Raw genomic sequence first — 25496 nt, forward strand, 5'->3', positions numbered from 1 at the left:
CTGGAAACGATTCCTGCACAACTCACATCCTCGTTTTAGGTGGGGCAGGGTACTCTGCTTTTGGGTAATGCTGTTGTTCTTTGGAGCTGGCTTGCAGTAGACCACAGGGATCTGATTCAGTATAAATGCCTGTTTGGCAAATCTTTTATTTAAACAAAGCTTAACGCTGGGTTCTTTGTTACATGCTGGGAGCTGAGCACTTAGGTGCTCTGTTGAGTGCAGCTGAACTGAAGCGTATAGCTTTACGTTTTCCTGGGCAGGTGACAGTAAACATCTGTGCTGTATGTGACTCGCCCTTTCCTTCGAAATTTAAGGAATTCTACTATTCTAAGTAACTGCTGGGAGTTTTGCAAGGCTTGCCTCTTTAACTGTAGAACAGATTTTTCTCAGTTTGGGAAGTTTAAGAAGAGATAGCTGTTCCAAATCCAAGACGGTGTGCTGTTCAGTTTGATGATGCAGGCTGAGTTTGCTTAGCAAGAACACACCGATAACCATTCCAGTGCTGACGTTTCCTGTAAGAGGGACCTGCTTTCTATCAATTTGAGATGTTACGTGCCACTGAACCAGTATGTGCCATGATCTGCTACTTCCTCCAAATATTAAATTTTCCCATTGCTGTACTACCATTATGTGAAATAAAATTCAAATAATCTGGCTTTTAGACCTGTGATACGCATGTTTCTGGTAACGTGAGCCTGGTTGGAATAGGATGAGTTTTATGGAAATTTAGGTATAACATCCTGTTGCCCCGGTTTACTTGACTGGATTTGTTTGAGTGGATGTGTCATACTTGCCATCTAAATCTCGTAGAGAACCCATGAGCTGTAACAGAGTTTTCCAAATGGAATTCAGCACAGAAACCTTCCCTATGGATGTAGTTAAAACCCAGGCTATGTTTAGCAACCCATTTAAACCAACAAGTCCTTAGGCAACGTATCAACCCCATCACATCGGGTCTGGCAGAGATGGGGTTAGTTTTCCCCGAAACAGCCATCCTAGTGCTGTGCTTTTTATTGGTAGCTGGAAGGGTGTTGGTAGCACACCGGTGTTTTGGCCATGGCTGAGCAGTGCTCACACAGCATCAAGGCTGTCTTTCCAACACTCCCCCTCATCAGTGTGCTGGGGGTGGGCACAATCTTGGGAGGGGACAGAGCCAGGACAGCTGACCCCAACTGACCAAAGGGCTATTCCATACCGTATTATGTCTGCCCAGCAATAAAACCCAAGAGAAAGGAGGAGGCGGGGGCATTCGTTATTACGATGTTTGTCTCCTGGAGCAACTGCTACAGGTACTGGAGCCCTGCTTCCTGGGAAGTGGCTGGACATCGCCTGCAGATGGGAAGTAGAGAATACATCTTTTGTTTTCCTTTCCTTTCGCACACGACCTTTGCTTTTGCTTTATTAAAATGCCTTTGTCTTGACCCATGAGGTTTTTTCCATCTCATTTTCTCCCCACCCTCCCCCCATACCTCATCCTGGTGCAGAGGGGAGTGATAGAGCAGCTCGGCGGGCATCTGGCATCCAGCCAGGGTCAACCCACCGCACCCATAAAAGATGTACACGTTTAAAAACCCGCTGATTTTCTGTTAGAGCATTCACAGGTGTACCTGTCATAAATCGCAGAGTTTTGGGCAGGGGGTGCTGCAGGGCTGCCCTGTGGCGGAGGCTGGGAACTGCCCTGTGCCTGTCCCAGCCCCTTCAGCCGACTCTGGAACCGGTGTACAAACCCCTTGGCACACCAGAATTCCAGTCAGTCAGAGGACTGTATGTGGCACTTGTGCTGAAATATCTTTAAGAAGGAGTGGTAGCCTGCAGGGGTAGGAGACACCAGGAGACCTGGGTGTCACCAGAGGAGACCTGGGAGATAAGGTGGGAGGAGGGAGTGGGGGAGGCAGGTGGAAGGGGACAGTGTTGGCGACCCAGCAGGATAAAGAGTCGTGGAAGGAGGTGCTCTATCCCAGAAGATGCCCACCTCTGAAGGGACTGCAGCCCATAGATGACCCACGCCGGAGCAGGGACAACCCCGAGGGACTTGTTGCTCCTGGAGGATCAGCACTTGAGCAGAGGTAACAATCAAGAAACCAGGAACACTGGAAGTAAATGAGTAAGAAGCCAGGACTGGCAGAAGGAAATGGTTACGCACGTACCCTGACCTCCTGTGCCACCTCTTCCCTCGCTGAAGGGATTGGGAGGGACTGGTGGAAAGAAGGGATGTGGAGACAATGAACTGGGGTGGGGGAGAGCTGGGTTTGACTGAAGCTGATCTTGCGGAAGGGTGAGGAAAAGTGTGTCCCTGTTTGTTTAATTGTTTGTCACCCACCTCCCCTCTTCCTGAATCAGTAGATAAAAGTTTATGCTAACTAGCAGTAAATTAAATTAGGTAAATTTCCACAAGTTGAGGTGTTTCAGCCATGACAATAGTACCTCATTGGATGGGTGAAAACCAATTTTTGTATGGTGAGAGAGGTAATATCTTTAATAAGGCCAAATACAGTTGCTGGGGGGAGAGGAGGGTAAACTCTACAATACAAAAGTGCTGGTTTGGATTTGAAATAAGAGCTGGGAACTCCTATGTCAAGCATCCTGGTGCAAAGTGAGCTGAAAGGAAACAACAGAAGGCTGGAAGGGATGGGGGAGGATATGTCCCGAGAGACTGGCTTTCCTGACTCTGTTGGGATGGCAGAAATGGGATTGGGATGGCTGAAATAAACTACAGCTGCCCTGGGCATCACGGTTTCCGTCAGCCTGCGGGATAAGGGGACAAATCATACATGTGGAGCAGAAATGAGGAGAGACTGCAGTGCATGAGTCACTGTCTCTTTGAGGCAAATGAGCTGGGCTTGTCTGGCCTCGATCTGTGCTGGGAGCAGGTCACAAAGGCTCCTGGCTTCCTGGATGGCAACCACATAACACGGCTTCCTGAGCCACTGCGTCCAGCGGGGCGCCGAGTGGGGTTTCAGTATGCGTCGGGCCAACCCCAACGGGACTAAATCTCTCCTTTTGATCTCAAAAGGGGGCAGAGAGAGAAGGGAAACCTATTTGTGTCTGAGGGTTGTACACTGAGGGAAAATGTGGCCATTCTGGGGCAGAAAGCCCACCGTCTGTGTATTCGGTATTTCTGGTTATGAGCACGTTGGGTGCTGTGGATCTTTCTCAGGACTGCTCGGTGGTTTCCAAATACACCCCTGTGTCTCTGGGAGGGGCACACCCCACTTGGGAGTTTTGAGAAAGGAATTTTGGTAGCAATTGGATATAATAGGTGACAAGAAAATTACGTGAAGCAGCACCCTAAGGCATCACCGTTCGCGTCTTCAGCATGTGTAAATCAGTGTCGGGGCAATGACTGAGACGATGGCGTACTCTCCTACTGAGGGAAGTTCGAAGGTTTTGTAGTCATGTTCCTTGGACTTTCCAGGAGTGCTGGAAAATGTGTTTTGCCGCACCCCTCACAGTGTTTCTATAATCTCTGACTTGCTTGGGATTCTTTTGGGTGATGTGAATCATGAGCTCTTACTCTGCATTTGGTCCAGGTCCCGCTCGTTTGAACTCAGCCCAGCCCCGGAGCCAGTTTACACTCCATTAGTGTGTTTAGAGTACGGAATAATCTCAAGTACATACAGACCTTTCTCATAATATTTAGTGCTGTTTTGCCTTCCTGAAAAGACACAAATGAGAGCAATGCCTGAGCCGGTTTGCTGGAAGAGGGCTCCTCACCAGCGTGGCCAGCCTCGCAGATCCAGGGTGGGAAGCACGTGTGTGTTTTGGAAATGCCACCACCCAAACACAGAAGAGAGGGAAGTCAGAGCAAGGGAAAAAAAGGCCATCACTGCGCCCCGATGACAAACAACCATGTGTCTTTTATTGAAATAGTTACAACTGTAGCTCTGGAAAAAAAGACTGTGAATGCCTTATCAGTGTTCATGTGTGAAGGAAATGATGGTGGGGGGGCTGTATTACAATTATATACACCTTCCGTCATACAAGGGCCACCAAGGTGATCTGGGACACAGAGTGCCACCTCTGAGAGTTAAACACCCTGCATATACACATCGAACTCTATACACCTTGGGAAGTGGGCTCTGGGCTTCCCCCTCTCTCCTCTGCCCTAGTATTCGATGGTGTGAATTTGGAGCGCTGGGCCAGCTTCTCGGCACCCGGCCGAGGTGTGGAGGCAGCTGATCCCTACTCGATCATTTCACAGAGGTGGCTTCCCCCTCTGTGCAAAGACTGAACCGTGGCAGGTGTAAGCAACTCCGGGTACGGCTGTTTGCAGACACTTGGCGACTTGCAGGGGGCACTTTCTCCGCCTTTCAGTCGTCAGGTTTCATGTATTTCTCTTGTCCTTCACCCATTCACCTTTAATTGAGTAAAAGGAGTGTCTAACTGAGAGAAACCATCTTAGAAAACTCTCACATAACTTTCAACCTTTTAACCTTTGAGACTTATCCCATCCTTTTCTTAAAGCCTGTCAAACGAATGCGGTGCTCCCGGCTTCTTTTTAGGCAGCATCACAACCCACTAAGCAATTCCCATCATGGCTGGGGTGCTTCTGAGCGTTGCCGTGAGCGGAATCATGGGAATGCTGCAGGAGTCCGCTGGCTGCATTTCTTTCGTGGTGCAACACAAGCAGCCTGCTTACTGCATCCCTGCCTGGCACATCTCCAAACTTAATTCTGCTGGAGCACACTGGGCAACGTACTCGCCGCTTCTCTGCGACAGCATCAGTGCCGATGAAGCCTGGACAATCTCAGCTTATGGACCGCCCGACAACTTTCTGGCCAGACAGGGCTTTGCTTCAGCATCCACTCAACAACATTCATCACAACTTCCACAACTCCTTGACCTCAAGCTAAAGCCGAATCTTACTTAAGTCCCTCTCAGCATGACTAGGAATTTGGTTAGTTGCCCCATCCACACTGCCTCTGAAAAGGCCTTCTGAAATGTCATTTACAAAAAATATGTCATCTTTTACTGGGACTAAAAGGAGCAGCTACTCCCAGAGGAGACCAAAATAGCCAAATGTCCATAGCCCTGCCAAAGTGACTGTGCTAAAACCCTTTATGGTAACTGTGGCTGTCAAATGCTAGCTTTGGGGGAGGTATAAGAAGAGAGACTCAATGCTTAAGTAATCGAGGAAAAAAAGCAGTCTTGGGGATAAAATGTTACATATGCCGTCTGTCGGTGAAAGCAGGGCTTTGGACTCTGGGTTCTGTTTGGAGTTTCTGGAACCCAGACTCAAACAGGAATGAATGCAGACGGTGAGCTAGACCGCCGGGGTTGGGGGGAACAGAAGATGAGCAGAGAGAAGAAGCAGTGATTTCTGGGATGGAAGTGAGGTGTCTCCCTTTGGATGAATGATGGTGATGAACAGTGAATAGTGGGGGATTTTGCGCAAGAGTAAAGATTTTTAACTAATTCTGATGGACCATTAGCTGTCCCAGTTCTCCAGTCATCCACACACATCAGCAGTTGACTGGAGAAAATAAAGCAGAGTTTCTCCTTCCACGTTTTGAAAAGAAATGGAGTCAGCTAATTCACAGACGGAGAGAGTCTAGTGGCATTCAGCCCACTGGACACCCAGCCAGGCAAGTATCTTCCATAGAAAAAGGGTGTAGAAAAAAAACAAGAGCAAACCCCCCTGCAGCCAAAATGAATGTTAAACCCCAATATTACATACACATTAGTGTAATTTTTACACTTACTGCCCTATGCAGCCTGCTAGATTCTTCACATCCTGATCATATTCTTACAGAATATTTTCTGCTGCACATACACAAAAAAAAGTTCAGTTCTGCCACATCCATCTCTAGACAAATGTCTCTTCTGCAAACGCCACTGCATCACGCTCCTCTGTGACCACCTCTGCCAGTGGCTGGCTCCTGAGCCACTCCACCCTACCGCGAAGCAGTTCATTCTCCACCGCCTCCACCTCTGCTGGGGGACAGCTCTTGGTTTCATCGTGCTTGAAATACTCCCTGACGGTGTTGCGAATGGAGGCGGGGAGGAAGATACGGATGGTGTGGCTGAACGTGCCGAAGCCCTTGCTCTCGGTTGGCGCCTGCGCCGTTTCCACTGGCTTGCTCTCCAGCTCCTCGGGAGTTGAGGCACTTTGGGGGCTCTCTTCGTGCTCTGCCTGTGGGCATGGGATCACGGGTTCATGGCGGTAGCGCCTGGAGATGGACTGCAGGACAAGGGGGGTGTTCTGCCCGTAGAAAACTGTCTGGGGGATATGGACTCTCACAGTCTGAAGGCTCTTGGTCGGGCTTTGCACACTGCTGCTGCTGGGTGAGCTGCTGCTGCTGGTGTTTGCCACGGATCTCTCCTCTTCCCCTTCCACTGGAGACCCCCAGGAGCTTTCGTTATATGGGGACATGTAAAAACTTATCTTGGTGCGCTTCAGGCTGTCCTGGCTTGGAGGGCAAGCATCAACACTTTTGATTTCTATGTTCTTCACTCCCTTCTTCTTGTGCTGCTGGTGGCTGACCTGTGGGGATTTCTCACTGGCTGGGCTGGCAGCCGGGAGCTCAGGAACTTGTTCAAACTCCTTGGCATAATCCTGGCTCCTGAGCTCTGGGCCACGGACCCCCAGACAACTCAGCTGTCTCTCCTCTCCTTCCCAGTCAACGTCAGCTAGCGTGCTTCCCACGGCAGCTCTGCTGACAGGCGGAAAACTTTTCCTCTCTCCAAAGCAATGACTGCTCTCTACAGGCTTGGGGTCATTCTCACGGGAACTATCCAGGGCACACGGAACGGGAACTATCCAGGTCACACGGATGTAAAGGCACAGGAGACGTGAAGGACTTCTGCCACTTTCTGGCAATCTTGGGGGATACAGCGTGGAGCCTGGCAGACGTGCCAAACATGAATGGCAGGGAGGAGACGTCTGTGGGACTAATGGCTGATGACTCCGAGCAGTAGGAGAAAGCACTGTCCAAGGAGCTGAGTGAGGAGGCAGATGGGGAGGTGGTGGTAGAGGACAGGCTGGAGAAGCTGGACCTGTTGGACAGGCTGGATTTTTGAAGGCTGAGCTGCTTCACCCTAGAGCTGGCCTGAGGTGACTGCCACGAGTTCTGCCTGGCCTTGTTAACCCCAGGGCTTAGGCCTTCATCGATCAGCTTCTGGCTCTCCACTTGCAGCTGCTTGAGCCTGTGGATGTAGTCTGTGTGGCTGTGCATGAGGGTGGCATCGCAGCTGGACTGGCGGGCCACTGGCTCGTGGCTCTGAGCAGGGAGCTGGGAGCTGAGGCAGACGCTGGGCTCTGATGAGCACCGGTCCCTGGCCGGGCTGAGTGAGCGGATTGAGCCAATGGAGCAGAAGGAACCCTCCTCTTCCAGGAGGTCATAGCTGTCTGCACTGGTGTTCTTCCGGGCTTTGCTTTGGTAGCAGGCTGTGATCTCACTGAACAAGTCCCAGTCTTCCTGATCCTCGTCGAGTAACAAGCTGCTGGATGGTTCAAAAAAGGCATCTGTTTCAGGCACCTGATGGTCCTTTGGTCCTTCTGGGTCACAAGCAGAAAACTCCAGCTCATCAGAGGAATCATCATGCTGAGCCAAGCCTATGCCTGGGGCAGAGAATGCAAATTAATTTGTTGCCTATGTCTCCTAACCCTATATAGTAGCTTACAACCAAGGCAGGGAAATATTATCAAGTCCATGGAAAAGCAAAGATGATCCATTATTTTCCCAGGGATCAGAGCACAACTGGGAACAACATAAAAAATTCTGGCTTTGTGACCTGAGCTGTCACCAGTGTCCTGTATTCATAGGATAGCAACAGAGACAACTGGACCTCTTTCCATTCAACCACTTGGTTGAGCTTTACAGAACTAATCTGGAAGAAAAGACTGCTGGGACGTGTTGAGGCTACATTAAATTCTTGTGATGGCTGGAACAGGTTGAACAGCAGCTACAAAGACAGACAACCATGCTCAGGGACACATTTGAAGTGATGCACCCCAGCCCTCTGCTTTCCCCTCTGTCTGACAGGCCAAGGGAAAATAAAACCCCACTGTTTCTCAAGGCTTTTCCTTGGAAAAGACATGAAGGAAAGCAAACGCTTTTGCATAAGGAGTTGACCTATGAAAAGATTTTAAACATTTCTGGAAGATACAGTACCACCAACTTACCCAGAGATTCCTCCTTTTTGTCTGGTCTTTGAAACAAGGAAGCAATGTCGCCTCCAAAAATCTCTCCTGAGTTTTCAATCAGGAACTGCACTAACAAAGCCACCTGGCAAAGGCATGAATTTACAGAGTCAGTTTCATGAAAATACAGCCAGCTACCTAAAGCAAGTCAAATCAGTCCAACAATGTTCCTTTTCTATTGACAAAGATGTAATCTCCTACAGATCCTTCTGCTCAAGGTGCTGTTAAGAACGTGGCAATGCATCTGTATTAACACCCCATGTGGGGCAAGAATATTTGCTACATGAACTGGTACAGTGAGCCAGGTACCGCACGTTCTGTGATTCTCCCTCCTACTGATAACACCTCATGAACTGCAAGCCAGCATCCCTCCCCCTCGATGCACTGTCCTGTGCAGGGCTTACTTTGTCTCTGCAGGATGGCTTTAGACCCAGCTGAAGTGGCAGTGCTGCTCCACCTGTCTTGTGCTTGCTTTTCCTTATAGGAAGTTCATCTTGGCAAAGCAACCACAGCTTCCCTTTCCACCTTGGATAAGCTGAGAGGCTAAATTCCCCTAGAAGCATGGGCACAGCCGCACAAGGACAAAGCCCAGGTGATGCTCAGCCAGCCGTGTCACTGACCCTCCGCCTTCCTTTAGTCTACAACATACAGTGCCCATAAAAAGCAGTAAAAGGGGAAGACAAGCATGAGGTCAAACCTACGGAAGGTTACCTTCTTTGTAGACCTGCTCTCCTCTTCAGGCCCAGTGGGACTTGGTAGCCACAGCATATTGGGCGCTATGCAAAGAGCCAGGTTAAAGGCATTCATCTGATTCACACCGGAATTCTGCTCAATGTGATGGAGGACCCCAAAGAGGTGTCTGAGTAAGATCAGGTTGGCCTCTGGGAGCTGGTTGACCAGACTATTGAGGGAGTGGGAACAAAGGAGAACAGTGCTGTTGATAAAAACCTGCTCTTCAAATACCAGAAGTTGCTTACCAAAGCTTTTGCCCCCTTCTGCCCCTCACAATCAGTTGAGACATTCACATCTGAGAATAAAGCGAGACCGTGTCACTCCCCCCCACTAACTGATGTGAGAGCCACAACTTTACACCCACTTGCTCTTGTCACTGACCCTGAGGGACCAAGGAACTTACATCCAGGACACATGGGCAGAAGTCCATAATGCCTTAACAAAATAACGATTGCCCAAAGGAGATGCACACAGCTCCAGGCCAGCAGCACACGAGACAATACCATTGCCTGTGCCCCATGCTGCAGAGACAAGGGAGGAAGGAGGCCCAGGCCAAATGGTAACGTTCAAAACCTGAGCTGAGCCACTGGCAAGAAGAGGTTTGATATGCTGCATATCCCATACGATGCTGATAGACTGTTCTTGCTCAGGGCAGCAGTTTCAAGGCAGTAAAGCCATTTTCAAGGTCCTAGTCGCCACCTTGGCAGGACTGTTCTAACTGGCACTATGATGGTCAGCTTTGTTTTGTGCACATAAGAAAAAAGTTACCACCGTTAAGGACCTAATTCCATCAACGTCTGATGTACTCCCGGTGGCTGAATTATCCTGCTTTTCCAGTTTGCTGGTCCTGGTAATTTGAACTGGTCATCAGAAAAGAATTTTCTAATGACATTTTTTTGGGGTCAGAAATGCTAACAATGTTCATGAGAGACCATTGCAAAGAAAATGTTCTGACCAGTGACACTGGCAATCAGCAATAGCTCTGCTGTGGCCTGGAACAGGGCCAGGAGTCTCCCAGAAGATGAAGTTTAGGACCATATGCTTCCCCTTCTCCCACCAAAAGAACCCTTATAAAGATTTCTACAAACCTTTTGATAGCTTCAATCTTATGTGCCCGATTTTCCGTGTCCACAGCTTCCATCCACAGTCCGTGCATGTCTGAGGATAGAACACTGTCAGGTATATTTCGGAGAAAATCCTGAATTAAATATATATATGCAGAGCAGTCTGGTCAGTTTTGAATTCCTTGTTTTGGTTTCACGATGCATATAGTCATTGTTTATTCATATTAAGCACAAGATAAAACAAGACATGACACACATACATTTCCCCTCCCCTCCCCACTTCCACCAAGCTGTCCTGCAGCGCTGTGATGGGAGAAGGTGAGCAGCCAGCCCTCGTGCCCTGCCCCTTCTCCAAACAGGGCTGATCTCTACAGCAGCAGGGAAAGGACTCACGCCTAAGGCTGTGTGTAATCCTGTTTGAAACACCCGTCAGCTATCAGAATTGCTGCTTTTTGCTCAAGGGGCTATTTAACAACTTCTGTCTTGCCTTGGAAAGTGCCTGAATATCCTCCCAGTCAACAGCTTTTTGTATTAGGCCAACAAGAGCAAGAGACAGGGATGTTTTTTGATACTTTAGGTGGGAACTGTTCTGACCAGATTTAATTCCCAGTGCAAAAGACAGGCTTTTTCTTACTAAAACTTGGGTCTTATCACAGGCTTCATCCCCGACCCACCACAACCCCTCTGCTTGGATTTGGCAGCTGTTTTCCCTCTTGCTTGCTGGCTGATTAGAAGGTGAAGGCTCAGGTTCTAGATAGTACAGGCCCATTCCTTGGACCATGGCTTCTCTGCCTGGGGGGGGATGCAGAGCAGTTGCACTTAAATGGCACAAGTTGTCCCGTATCTCCCTGCAGTCTCTTCTGTGTGTCCAGAAAGGACAAAGAGCATTTGTGCTGCTGCCACCAGCTGCCTGTGTCAGTGCAGCATCTGAATTGCTGAGGGCAGACTCTGGCATGTTATTTGGTAGCATGAGATAACTTCTGCATCAATACCATGGCTATCTTGGAGGTAGATATTACTGTATCGCCCCCTGGAAGCTGTTTTGTACAGGGAGGTGGAAAACGAAACACTGGCCTGAGGACCACTGCACATATCTGCACGCGAAAACAAGTACCACTGGGCCAGGCAGAGACCTTTTGTGCACACAGACGGACCGAGCCATCAGGTGATAATGTGCCTGGCTGGAAAATGCTTTGTGTTCCCTCCCAAATCTTCCCTACCCATAAAGACTCATGTTGCTTCCTTGAAGAAGGAAGGTATGTTTAGCCCAGACATACCGTGATGACAGCTGCAGCCACAAAGACTGACTCTCCATCCACCTGGACATCATCTCCAGAGTTCAGCTTCTCTTTCAGCTCCTTGCAAGTCTTTGCATTGGCAGAACGTCTGAAAATGCCCCTAGTAGAGGGACCTTTGTGGTACAGCAGGAGCAGCATATCCTAGGAGAAAGCCCAGTTGTACTTAAGCGCCTAATACTTTACCCTGTTGTTTCTGTATATCATACCTCACATATTATAATGTAATTAGCTTAAGATCTTCTCAGTACTGCGAAGAGCACAGACACACAAGAGATTTATCATGATTTAACCAGGGACAAAAGCCTGTCAGCTGAGTTGCAAGTACAGTTCATGAGGGTACGCTTATCCTGTGGAACGTGTGAGTCCAGTAGACTCTTGCAGTGAAAAAGGTCTAGGCTAGCATGAGGCAGCATGGCTGCCCACTGACACTGCCCCTTGTCAGCTTGTGATGACCTGGTTGGAGACACCCATTGAAACAGGGTGGACATCTGTGCATGAAGTGATATGGACTACACACGAGAGGGATGCTCTTACCCTTGTTACTGAGACAGATCTGAATCACAGGCAAATGATGGTCTTCTTCCCATTCCAATCCTCATAAATACCACAAGTGGCTTTAAATTCTGGGCTAAATACATCATGTTTATGTCAGGATGAACAGTCCAGGCTGTTCCTTACCATGATTGGCTTGGGAAGGATCCCATCAGGACAAACAGAGGACAGTGACAGGCCAAAGAGCTTTCGTGGGGTGGTAGGAGACTGTGAAGGAGGGCTGCCCGTGGGGGTGCTGGTGCTGCGGCGCAGGGCCCAGTCAATCAAGGACTTCTTCCTCTTGGTGTGTTTCTGCAGTGACTCTGAAAGAAACACAGACCTTTGTTACACAACTGTCTGTCCTTCCTACTGCTCAGTGAGTGATCTACAGCGGAGGCAGAGTTCCTAGCAAAGCAAGGATTTCTATCATTGCATGCTTAATACCTACGCTATTAATGGGGACAGTCAGATAATATACAGCAGTGAAACCCCTTGTTCTTCTCTAAACCATCAGCAAACTTCTATTCAATCACTGTTCTTCAGACAGCCTTGCTCCTGTGCAATGTAAGAATGGCTTGCAACTGAAAGCGAATCAAGGACTGAAAGCAAATTCTGAACATTTGCACAAGGCAAATTTAGCCCCTCTGCAATCTCTTCCTCTTTGCATACACTCAGGTATGAGAGCGACTCTGGAATACCTGTATGATGCTAGGAAGAGTTTGCCACTTCCATGGAAAGCAGCAAAGTCTCTGCCTGGCCATATTGCACTCCTGCAGCCCCTACCTCTCCTCAGCTGCATTGGAGCTTGGAGCCTGGGTTTCAGGACAAACTGACACTGTTTTTCCTTCGGGAGCTGATCAAAGAAGGAAGTCTCTGTCCCATCAGCCAGGAGGGTGTTATTGTTGGTTCCTTGTTGCTGGTCAGCAGAGTCCCGGAGACAGTTCAGTGCAATGCTGAAAGGATACTCGTGCCCTGTTGAGCAAAGAGTTGTTTAAAGAGCAAGCAAAGATGCAGAGCTATGTGAGAACAGTTCCAAATCTGGGCAGAAGGAAGCAGCCACATCCAACGGCTCCCACTGCAGCTGGGCCTCTACGCAATGTAGCTCAAAACCTCCACCAGTGGACTGAAGAGGCCAGGGCACATCTACGTATATATGATTATTGCTTTACAAATCAGTTTATCCAGTTAAACCTGGTCAGCCACTCTTCATCAGCAGCTCTCCAGAACATTCTGCAACAAAGCACTATCAAGTGCGTTTAAGCCCTTATAAATAGGATTATGGGCCCCACTGCACTAACAAAACGCTGTAAGCATTGATCTGCGTAGGAGTTGGCTTCCTATGACAGTCTAGTATGCATTGGATGAATACAAAAAGGAAGCATGTGCCACCACGACTTGGAAAACACCAATAAACACCCACAAATAAACATGTGCAGTCTAAAGAGCCACAGAATAATAGTCTTACTACGACAACATGGTCTTTGGAGCAAGATCTCTTTAATAATCCAACATGCATAAACTTTCTTGGAGAGCCTGGGGATGTATTTATTGGGTTATCACTGAAAACACAGCGCAGAGTTAATGCAGACATTACTCATTCAGCATAACTAAGCAGTATGCTACAGGGCAAAACAGCCTGAGCAATGGCTGCACCACTGATACATCTGCCAGAGAACCAAGCAGCTGTTTCAATGCACCTAATATAAAATCAGTGTATTTCCTTGCTTCCTCTCTGGCAGATTGTACATTTAATCTTATATTTTGCTGTGTTGTTTTTGCCAACAACCCACAAATAAAAACTATTATTATTGCTGTTGTTGTTGTTACTGTTATTATTGGAAAATTCCAGTTTTGGTGACCTCCATGAATGCCTAGCACTTAACAGACAAAATTCAGTCGTTTATTTTAAAATCAGTTTTTTTTGTATTTCTGAAATCACCTTCTACAGTTCCCCAGCACTCTCTTCCATTGTAACTTTCCTCAAATCCCTCTACATACATACCCACTTTCCTCAGGAGTTTCTAAAACCTAAACAGAAATTGTTAAAAAGGAAAGTTTTCAAATAAACAGCCTGCAAAGGGCGTTGCCTCATATGGCCCATGTGTACTTGTGAGATCAGATCGGTGTTGGATTAAGGTTGCAATTCAGAGGACAACGATGTTAAGGAGCTGTGTGCAATGTTAATGGGGTTTTCCATGTGACATGACATCTTGTGTGGAAAACAGTTTCCTTATTTGTGAGCTGAAATGCAATGAAAACTAAATTGAATGCCAAAAAGGTAGGATAGACATGTTATCTTCCTAACTACAGGCTTAAAAGTCACCAATGCATCCATCTAAAAATTCTGCTTCCTTCAACCGCCAAAGTGCTTTCCTCTGGACTTAGCATGCTCTTGCTGAAGGATGACCTAACTGCAGTGATTTGTTTTGCTTCTGACCCAGCCAGAAGGCAAAGTGCTCAGGAGATGTCAGGAGATGCTCTGGCTGATGGACATGAGTGGGTGTCTCTAGCACAGGTAGCAAAGGTGGGCTGAGGCTGCCCCAGACCACAGGCACTGCCTGGGAGGAGAAGCCTGCAAAGCCGAGCAGAAGAGCATGACCTCTCCAAGCCTCCAAGCCTCCAAGCACACAGCCCTGCAAGATCACATCAGCAGCCACAGCAATGGGACTGGGCTTTGAGGCACGTCCTACCCTTGCATCACACCCGCTGCATAGAAAGAACTTCTTAGGCTAGCCTAAACGTTTCCCATTTATTTGGAGCATCTGCTGAAAAGTGTCATGGGCTCCCATCCAGAAATGCACAGATTTGCTTGGAAAAGGGAGGTAAGTGTGAAGATGTTCAAAGATGTCACCATGTGTTGAATAAACTTGGATCCTGAGACCATAAAAGCCGGGTGAAGTCTCACATCACCTTGATGTCACTTCTCACATCAGGAACAGCCTCCCTACCATTGCTTTTTTAAGAGAAGGGTGCAGTGTTTCAGACATTTCTCTGCCACACACACCAGTTTCATTTATCACTTGTTCGTGTGCTGCTAGAACTGAAGGAAAATGGGAAAGCTCTTACCAATGAGAGGGTAAGCGGGATCATCTTTTCCCGAGATCACCCAGAGGTGGTGTTCACTTGTCCTGGCCTGGTGGTTGAGGAAGAGAGAAGAAAAATATTAGGTAGGGGTGCCAGGTTAAGGGCTCATGAGGTTGCACTCCACTCTGAAAGCAACAGAGGGCTGAACAGGCCAAGGAGTCAGACATGCACGGCCATCTCCAGGAGAGCCGCGCGGCTGGGAGGGATGACACTGGATCAGCCTGTCTGATACGCAGAGGAAGGGGAAAGGTTCAGGAGGAGAAAAGACCGAGAGCCAGCAGGATGTAAACCCACATGATGGCTTCCTGGCCTATTTTAGCAATATGTTCCACAACCTTCCTTGTTTAAACTACTGGAACACTGTCAAACCTACCTGTTAAACACTAATGGGAAAGGCTGGACCACTGCAATGGGCAAGGCTCATCTGATAACGTCACTATTTTGTTCAGTATTTCATGGCCATATTAATAATCCCTTGACAAGACTGGCTCAATCCCAATGCTGGGCTGCAAGCATTTAAGTCCTCTAAAATCCAAATGATTTTATTATACAAGGTTTGAATTTAATGTAGGCATGTAAGCATCTCTGTGTTTCCAATACTTGGCACTCACACAAATAGATTGCTTCATCTTGTAGTCCAGAGAATATTAATGCCTTACTGATCAGTTGCAGCAAATCTAGGCTTCTCCACATCTGCACTGTCCTGTAAACCAGAGGTTGCCAGCTTCCTTAGCTAAGATCTGGCAGACTATGCAACTGCCACTTACAGGAAGTCCAAGCTGTAGAAGGGTCTTCTTCATCACACTCTCTGCAGTTTCCATATTGGACACATTGACTGCAGCACTCTAGAAAGGAAAACAGAGGAAATACAGGAAGCTGATAAGAAGGCATGAAGTTTGGTTGCAATTTCTTGTAGCTTGAAAACTACAAAATGTTCATGGTTAGAAGAGTTGTACTAATTTGAAGTACACTGGAATCATTAAGTGTGATGGCTATACATTGTGAAAAACTGTTCTCTGTTACTTCTTCTATCATGGGTTTCTTATACCATCCAAAGATTTCATCCAGTAGAAATCACAGGAAGTTGGTGGTGATCAGATGCTGTATTTGATCACACCAGTATTTGACTGACAGAAGTGCCACTGTCACTCCAAAGGGTAAACACAGCACAGTGCTAATAAACCACGAGTGCTTGGGGTCACTCTGAGGGAAGAGTCCCAGGAGGTAAATGTGACCCAGCAAGCTTGGCATGAAGCCTAGAAATGTATGCTACTAATATGAAGTGACTGGGATATATTCCAGTAAATTAATTCAGGAGAATTCATTCCGTGACTCTTTCATGATCAGTACTGCACTGAAAATAGGAATGACTGGGCACTCAACGACAAACCATCACCAATTATGACGTGCAGCAGAAGGAAAAGAGAAAAGAACCCAGAGGCCAAGAATAATCTTAAGAATTAACTGCTCTTTGGTAGAAGTCTAGCTCCCTCCTGATTTTCCAAACCAAAACCCTGTGAGTGAGCTTCCAGTGGGAAGGATGCAGGTGCCCAGATGCAAACCCTCTAAAACCTTTTCAGCTGGGACTTGAATCTTAGACAGGGATAGCAGCAGCAGCACCACAGCCTTGCCTTCCTGCCCCTACCCCGCAGAGCTCCATGTAGCATTGGTCTGATGAGCAGGTTCTTGGCTTTACTCACAGAAGAACAGTTGTCAGCATCCAGCACAAAGATCTGAAGGGTGAGATTCTTCAGAAATTCGTTCTGTTTTACCTCATTGATATGCCTGAAAGTCAAAGAAAAGGGGAGGAAATACAATTGAGGAGAACCCTAAGATTTGGATACAAGAGGACCAAGGGACCTGCTCCTTGGCACTAGAGTAAACACAGGTTAATTCTGACAGTAACAATAACAGGCAATGTTCATAGTGTGGTCACACGCACTTTCTGGCTTCGTTATCTTTCTTGAGGCCCCAGACCAGCAAAACCCCACGTGGCAGTGCTTTAACGCAGATGTGATTAGCATAACACCTTCCAGCCTCCTTAGGATCATTACTGTTCTCCACAAGAGAACAAGGGATGACTTCCCCTCTCTCTACCTGTACAAATACTTCTGCCTGGATGTCAGTGGAAACAACATAAAAACATCACATGAAAAAGAAGCAACTGTAACCTCTAAATGCCAGGAAATACAAACTACAGTTTGAATCAAAAAACATCTGAAGAATCAGTAACACTTGTGACCTTTCCACAGTGATTAGCAAAGCCAACCTCCAGCTCCAAAAGGAAAAAAGTGCTCCAACAATGTTATCTTCTAGTGGATTTCATCTTTTCTGGACTGATAACAGAGTCCTGAATTTTGCTTTCACCCAGGGGCTTCTACATTCAGGTTTCAAAGGTGGATTTTTTCAAACAGTAGCTAGACACCTAATGTGCTGAAAAATCAGAGGACAATCTGACACCTAGCATGACAAATTTCCTTAAGGACTGTAGAGGAACCACCCAGGAGAAGGATGAAAGGAGGGTGACTTACCACAGTAATGCTGACAGCCATCGTTCCTTCGTGTCAGCTGAGCTGAAGATAAAAAGGGAGGCAGATCGTCAAACAAGTGCTGAGTGGGTAACAGCCTTTGGAAACTCTACCCCGTTTCATTTATATATAGCTGTAAGTCAAAGTTCCTTCCTGCAAAGCCCTGGAACAAAAGCACAGTCCTTTCCTGCTTCTGTTCTATTTTAACAAATAATAAAAATAATAATAACAAAAAAATCCCAGCAACAAACTGGACTACATTTCCTGCCCAGGCTGGTGAGTGTTCAGATAAGGGACAAATATCTTTTTGTGATGTTGGAGTTAACTCATCTTGTGGGCCCTTATTATTTTTGCAGTGACCTTTAATTGCTATTTTCTTTCTCCTATTATTTCCTTCCCAATGTCTGCCATTCCTAGAAGCTTCTGCTGCCAACACGGATTACCCAGGTCTCAGTGACGTGAAGGAAATGGAACCGCTGTTGAGTTTGGACTAAGACACAAACAGCAGCTTGCATGTCAGAGCATGAGCCCTAAGGCCAGGAATGCATCACCCGGGAAAGACCACCCTGGAAATGACGAGACAGCATGTATGAAGCCATGATATGGTTCCCATTTCTTTTTGCACAGGGGCAGCTGCCCCACAGAAGGAAAAAGCATCAGGACAGATCAGCCCTTCCTAGTTGTGCCAGCAGAATCCCTGAGGACAGAGCGACCCTTGAAGACTGCTAACCTCTTTGCTTTGGAAAAGAGAGTATGAAGCAGAGATGCCTGAGCCAGCAGTGACCCGAGCTCTCTGTGGATATATGAGCTCTAAGTTCAATGGAGCCAGGCGAGACTGAGCTCCAGGTAATAAAAAGCTCACCTGCTTTTTGGTGAGCCTTACTAGTTCAGGCACAATATCGGGACAGCCTTTGAGATGGCATTTGGACATGAATGAACTATTCCCTAGCCTGCTCTGTGCTCCCCTGCATTTCTATTTTTGAGCTTAGCCAGGGCTAAGCAAGCTCTGAACCCATTTGAAGAACCTTTCCATTTTTACAGTCTGTTGCTGCGGGCTTGGGACACCCTGGCAGACAGTTGCAGGAGGAAGGTTTGCCATGGGGCTGTCCATGCCACACTAGGGGTGGATAAAGGATTTAATCCTGGCACAAGGCCATCTGGCATTCTTCACTGACATAACTAACCTGTCCTTCATAATGAAAAATTCTCAAACCAGGGCTAGACTCCTACAGAAATGGCTGCTGGCAGGTGCTGAAACAACATTCGTCTAAATTCTATGATGGCACAAGCTGGTTTGCTATGGCAGCTTTGGTTGTGATGTTCCAGGATGCTCTGCAGCAGGGTTAGCCCTTGCTATAACAATACTTGCAAAGGTTGGTCCTCTGGTTTAAAAGGCTCTCAGGGACTAACCTGCAGGTATCTTTCTAAAATGATCGTCTCCCAACATCTATGTTTTTACCACACTGCCTAAGGTGAGTGGAAGTCCCCTACTCGATGGGGAGAACAGCTGTAGTAGAGTTTAGGGCTCTGCACCCTCAGTCATCATTTTGCTTGACACATGGGAGACTTGGGGAGCTGCCAGGCTGAAGCAGGAGACCTGGTGTCTGATGGGATACCTGAAGGTGACAACATAGTTGATGGTAGGCCAGCCGATGACAAAAGAATTCTCAGGACTCATCTTTTTCTCTGTCACTTCGCTCAGACAGGTGCCGGTCCACACTTCACTCAGATGCACCTGCTTTTTCAGCTTCAGGCTGGAGGAGGATCTGCAATTAAAATTATGGATTTCTTAGACCAGATCCTAACACCTAGACCTCCAGAGTCTGGTCATCCCACTTTCCAGTCATGCAGATGCAGTGACAGCAGAAACCTCCCAAAACTGGGCATGTGGAGGCACTACAAGAATGTTTTGCAAGTGGATTTTGGGGTTGGTGGCTGCAATGGGATGGCTGCAGCTTAGGACAATGTGATTCATGAGAGCCACATGCAGGTAGATGGTGATTTAGGCTAATTACTGTCTAGGATAATAACTGAAGTCACCTAAGTTCTTAATTTTTGTGTGGCAGAAGTAGCCAAACCAGGAGTCAGTTTTCTGTCCTTACTGCCTCTGGCCCTCACGTTATTTCTTCAAGACGCCACATAAGGAAAAGGGCAAAATCAATTAGATAACCTTTTCCTTCAGGAAAATGAAGCAAAACATTAATACCAAGAAAACTTTCTTGAGGTGAAAGGGGGAGATGCCACATTTTAGATCTAAATTTCTAAAGAGCAGCTTTGATGCCTACTCCACAAATAGCTCAGAGCCTAGCTTCACAAGCACATACCAGGGAGGAGTCAGTGTGAATTCCTCTTACTTGGATTTGGCGATGACCAGCACATCACTGAACAAGATCAAATGTCTTTCCTGGGTCTGCAAGCCCACGGTTAGCTGCACTCGCTCGTCCAGGATGAAAGTGGAGCCAGGGCTGCTGAACACTCCACTTGCCAGCCCATTGTCTGAATGGGAAGAGGAAAGGGTAGTTTCCCTGGAGAAGGAAGAAAAATCATAAGACTCTGTCAGCAGCTTTTCTCACAATAGTTCATGATTGGACACAGGTGACTGTTTTGGAACAGTTCAATAGCCCCTTGCTTCTCCCAGCAATGCCCCTATTGCTCTCAACTACAAACTGCATCTGCCTGCCTCTTCCCAGTTACTTTTACCACCCTCAGACAGATGGAAAACTGCCTAAATGCCTACCCCAAATCTGGGGAGGTTAAGCTGCTGAAATACTCATTTTTGAATCACTTCTCACTGAAGTAGAACACTTTCCTGCACACGCATGTGAGCTATGACACACAAAGAACACAGAAACCCCACGGCAGTCCCTGGCCCATGGCACTGCTCAGCCTGGCACAGAGCAGGACTGCCATTTCTGCCCACGTTTTCCATCTGTACTGAACTGCTTGCCAGTGCAAGGGCTGCAGCACAAAGAAAATGAACTGCATGTCCACACCTAGTGCCACAGCCATCTTCTTCTGGTGTGCCCGGCTGCAATCCAGCATCTTGTTTCTGCTGAGGTCGATGTAAGTGCTGACCACTTCCAAAAGCCCCTGATGGTTTCTGCATGTTGACTGCAGTCAACAAGCCATCGTTGGGATTGAACCAAATCCTTTCTCTTTGCTCTCCCCACCTGGAAAAGCTCCGCCAAGTGCTGATCTACCACCTGCCTCTCAGCACCCTCCCCGAGCACCTTCTCAGCGCTGCTCCTGGCTCTCCTCGGCAGTGCTGGCGGTACAACAGGTCCCACGGTCATTTCCTGGGTCCTCCCTTGCTCTGCGAGGGTGGGATTGTGCTGAATGAACAAGCGATAGTTCTTTGCTGAGCCTTGTTCATGAGCCTCAGAGACCGTGTTCATGTGCCTGACCTGAACTGAATTAGCTAACAGGAGACAAGGCCTTAGATTTATGTAGATAGAAAATCAACAGAAATCCTCCTGTCTCTACACATGGACAAAAATGTGTATCCTGCCTGCAGGCAAGGAGGCATGTGGAAGACTTCCCTTGCCTCCACCCCTCAACAACACTACTCTAGTCCAAGGGCAGTCTCTGCACAAACAAATGAAAAAACCATGTGAGCTTTAAGGGTAGCATTTTTGACATTGTTAGCCTTAACTCAATTTCCACTGGCCTCATAGCTGGGCCCCTTTGATTTCGTTGGAGTGAGGTTAAAGCCAGCCATTAGCTGCTTTTTTAAAATCGTCCCCAGGCACAGGAACACCCACAGTGCTGCAAGCAGAAATTCCCTCTTCCCTCCTCATCACTCCACAGTCACCAACAAGTGAATTCTTGGCTTATGCATCTGTTGCCTCCACAAGTGAGAAGCTAAATCACCTTTAAACTTGATAGTTAAAGGTTTCCATGTGCGTCAATCGAGCAGTGGGAGCCACACCATCACACAAGCTCAGCGGTGGATTTCCTAACGCTGCAAGAGTCACACAGCTTTGTAAACACAACAGCAAGACAGCAAAAACCCTCACCAATACACTGGTGGCCTAAGCAAAGACGGCATTGTACCAGCTCCCTCCACAGCAATCCATCACGAGAAACGTTTAAAGCTTCCCTCCCTCATGAGCATATTCTCCAGCCAAATAAAGTCAAGAATTTGTTGATTTACTCTTATTTACTTCTTTTTTAGTGCAATTTAGAAGAGAGAGGGAATGTCTAAGAAGCCATATAACTCAGTCAGAAGAGAACCAAATGAAAGTTAGTCCTGCTCTTTATTTTAAATGATCCTACAAGACTGACCCTACACTGTTGTTTCACAAAGGCAGGATGTACTGTGCATCGGTTGCCTATGGTGTGATAGAGAAGGGGCATTCTTCAGGAGGGCTGGTCTGCATCAAACTGGCAATCAGTTCAGCTTCATCATTTCTTTCTTACTAAGAAAAAAAAAATCAAACTAAAGAAATCCCTCAGGAAATGTTATCTGTAAGATTTCTATCAGAGAGCAACGCAGCAAGGAGCATCCCCTTATCTGTGTAGTTACATGGTGCTGCAGGAGGAAGAGGGGATGGCGTTGAAGAGGGCTCAGCTGAGCTCAGCTCCGGGCTGGCACTGGATATTTCAGCAGCAGATCTGCACGTCTGGCATGTCTGTACCTGACTGCTGATACTCCTGGTGCTTCGCACCTGCAGAGCAGCGCGTCAGCAGAGCCCTGGCTGGCTCTGGAGTGGCAGGCAAGTGAGGGAGCTTTCACGTCAAGGTCACCACTTAACCTATCCACCCAAGCTGGTAGTGAGGGAAAGCTGCTGTCATCTGGTGGGGATGTAACTGTCCTGGAGGATGGGCAGATCCGGTGGCTCTCCCACCAAACGGCCTGAGCTGATGCCACCCCACACAGTGCTGGCAGGGCATGGGAAGACTTCCCAGTGCTCCCTCCATCCCCAGATGCAGCTCCCAGCCCCCTCACACACCAGATGAACCTGCATCTGAAACACAGCCACATCTTAGACAGAGCAGGGGACAGAGAGGTCTCCAGCAGCGAGTCCCTGGGCAGGGATGTGCTGTAGTGAAACACCAGGATGCTCCTCAGGGACAAGTCCACCACCGTCCTAGTAGGTGAAGCAGCAAATGCCACACCAAGCCTGTGTCCTTCTGCGCGTTCCTGGGGCACCTCGTCCCTCCTCTGCCTGCTGACACCTTCTCCCACAACAGGACAGCCACCTTGCATGCCCCTGCCTGCAATGGATCTGCCCAGACCTGCCTGGCTGGGGACAGCTTATGGCCTCCTTCCCGATAATCAAAGTGAACCACTGCCTTCACCACAGTCAGAGCTGAGGGCATGGGGACGACTGTGCTCTCACCCAAACCCGTGGGCCTTTGCAGGACATGGGCAGGCCCACACCAGGCACCACAGGCACCTCTCTGACACCCGCAACTGTGCTCCTCACACACAGCCACACAGCGCTGGGAGAGGTGTCCCATGTACTGGTCTGCACTGGGCAGCTTCTGTCTGTCCTTCCCGTGGCATCGTCTCTTTCATTTCTTCAGACATCTCTGCTTCTGTTTCTCATGACACTGCCTGTGGTGGCTGAGAGGGTAGGGTAAACAGCAATGAATCCATCGGCCACGTGTGCATTGACTGTTCAGCCAGACCCACATCCGGGAGCTTGTCTCATTTACAGTCCAGCAAGAGGGGGAGAACAGAGGTTTTTCTGCTGTTTGCAAGCATAGAGGATACACACACACACACACATATACATACAAAATGCACACACACATACGTATACATATGTACACATGTAAATATATATATTTAAGGAAAATCTCTTATTCCTTCAGGAGGTATGGGCTCCCAGCTTTAAGATGGCATGTGGTGATAAGTGACCTGGTCACTGTATCTCAGGAAAAGAGTCTCCTGGGCTTTGTGTCTGCAAGCTGGGGCTCATGGCTCCCGCCTGGTAGGAGCACACTGACCTCCCTGCACTGGCTACACTACCTGGCAAAAGGGAGGTAGTGTGGGCTTTTAGCTAGAAAGTGAATTTTGGGAAAAAACTCCAGGCTGATGACTCAGAAAGCAGGTCATCTCCTTACCTAGAGACTGAGCATGACACAGCACAGAGTCACAATATGCCCCATGCAAGCTCTGAACAGGTCCATGCCTTCAGGTTCATTAAGTCAATTGGCAGACGGAGTCAGGACATGAGAGAAAAGCCAGGACAGCTGTCAAGAAGAGATGGAAACTCTGCTACTCAATCCAGCTTGAAAAGTATAGAACATTTCATGCCCTGATGGCAGGGAATGGCTCTACAAGGGATGGAGGAAGGGCACTTTATCAGCCAGTGCTCCACTCTCTGGACCTCACTGCTGATGTCTGCACTGCCAGCACGGTGAATACTCCTCTGAGCTGAATGTCACAAGTGCCAGAGCTCATTTATCCCAGCCAGATCAACAGGGAAACCACACTACAGAAACTTACACACTGTTTCTTGTACCTGATTTTACTTTGCTGTCTCTGCACGCTGCAATATTGTCCAGGTGTGTTTATACTTGGATATAACAGGCATCAAATATCTAGACCTAATATCTATATTGAAAATAACCAGCTAGCCTTGTGTGGTGGGCTGACCTGAGCTGGCTGCTTAGCCCACCCAGCTGCTCCCTCACTCCGTCCCATCAGGACAGGGGTAGAAAATAAGATGGGAAGAAAGAGGAATTCAAGCACTGCTTCCCATCAGCAGGCAGATGCCCAGCCTCTGCCTGGGAAGCAGGGCCTCAGCACATGTAGCAGTTATTTGGGAAGACAAACATCATAATGCTAATGTCCCTGCCCCATCCTTCTCCTTTCCCTCAGCTTTTATTGCTGAGCACAAATAAATTAACCTTGACACCAATAAATGAATTCGAAAACCGGTTTGATTTCAGTCTGTAGGCAGAAATGTGGAAAAAGGAGTCAGAAAGTTGTTTCCTCTACCTGTAATGGTACTTTGACTTGCTGAGAGCTTTAGTAATGGCAGAAGGGGTAGATCGTCTTCTTTGGACGATGGGCTTCATCTTCTGCAAGACAAAAAGACAGTGGAGTTAGCCTGGGCACCTTGGAAGCAGATCTGCTCATGGCTCTCTGCAAGTGCTCTTTTCACCTAGATAACACTCGTGAAACCTCAGCACTGAGAGCCATGATCTGTGCTTTCAGACACCCCCTCCCCTTCCTTACTATTAAAACACTTGTCAACTCTCACATTTATGTGGGATAGTTCAAACTTTCCTAACTTGCAATGCTTTCAGTATTCATAGCTAAAATCCAAAGTAATGGCATAAAGTTAAGCAGAGAAAAAAACCTGAAACCCACAGGCTGAAGGTCAGGAAAAACTTCCTAACACTCATGCCATGGAATAGTTTGTTAAGGGAAGGTATAGGAATCCAGTTTAAAACTGGACAAAGCTATGAACAGCATATAATGCTGTAGGGAGCCATATTTTATGGGCTGAAGGAATGGATGAGGTTACTTAATAGACTTTTCTCTGTCTTAATTTTCCATGATTTACAGATTCAGCAAATAGACTGTTATTAGGCCCCTCTCCAGGTAGTGTAACCTCAAGATGCTTGCAACCTTTTTAACACTCACAGCCACCAAGTCTTGTATGACACAGAAATGAGGTGACTGTAATGGTGAGACTTGCGAGTGAGACATGATAACCATCCAAGTCAGCACATACACACGAAGGTCACAGGTCTCCCTTTATTTGCTAAATTAATTTTGTGCTGGAGAAAGATGACAGATTTGAGCCTGGGAGAGAAATCTTGCTCAGTAAGCATGGGAATGTTTGTCTCATGGCTCATTTCTAACTTCAGCATTTGCCTGTATTGGAGCTTCAAGTACTGGGAAGTTTAGAGTATGCTGAGAAATTTTGACTTCTTTTGACTTCTGAATGTATCAAAATATGGAATATCTTAAGACTAAAAGACACCAGGATTGGTGGCTGGGGAGAGGTCCTATGATTAAAGCACGTGGTTTTTATTAACTATATAATTTTCAAACTCTGTGCTGAATGCAGAAATATTCGTTCCATGTGAGCTCATTAGTCCCACCTCTGAGTAACAGCTCAGTACCTTATAACCACACTAACACAACATTCTT

The 25496-nt window shown here is 47.5% G+C and overlaps 1 protein-coding gene across 1 annotated transcript; it reads right to left on the reverse strand.

Annotated features, from left to right (window-relative positions):
* Positions 1-5806: 5806 nt before the first annotated feature.
* LOC104506585 (rho GTPase-activating protein 20-like) lies at positions 5807-24412 on the reverse strand. Its single transcript, XM_010147574.1, is given in 15 exon segments — positions 5807-6739; positions 6741-7561; positions 8126-8228; positions 8855-9044; positions 9964-10073; positions 11217-11378; positions 11916-12091; positions 12552-12740; positions 14835-14901; positions 15620-15697; positions 16553-16637; positions 17384-17425; positions 18997-19146; positions 19735-19905; positions 24333-24412. Coding segments are annotated over 15 exon segments (3357 nt in total).
* Between the last annotated feature and the right edge of the window lie 1084 nt (positions 24413-25496).

The sequence above is a fragment of the Eurypyga helias genome, unplaced genomic scaffold (genome assembly GCF_000690775.1).
Source record: "Eurypyga helias isolate BGI_N326 unplaced genomic scaffold, ASM69077v1 scaffold7872, whole genome shotgun sequence".
Classification (NCBI taxonomy): domain Eukaryota; kingdom Metazoa; phylum Chordata; class Aves; order Eurypygiformes; family Eurypygidae; genus Eurypyga; species Eurypyga helias.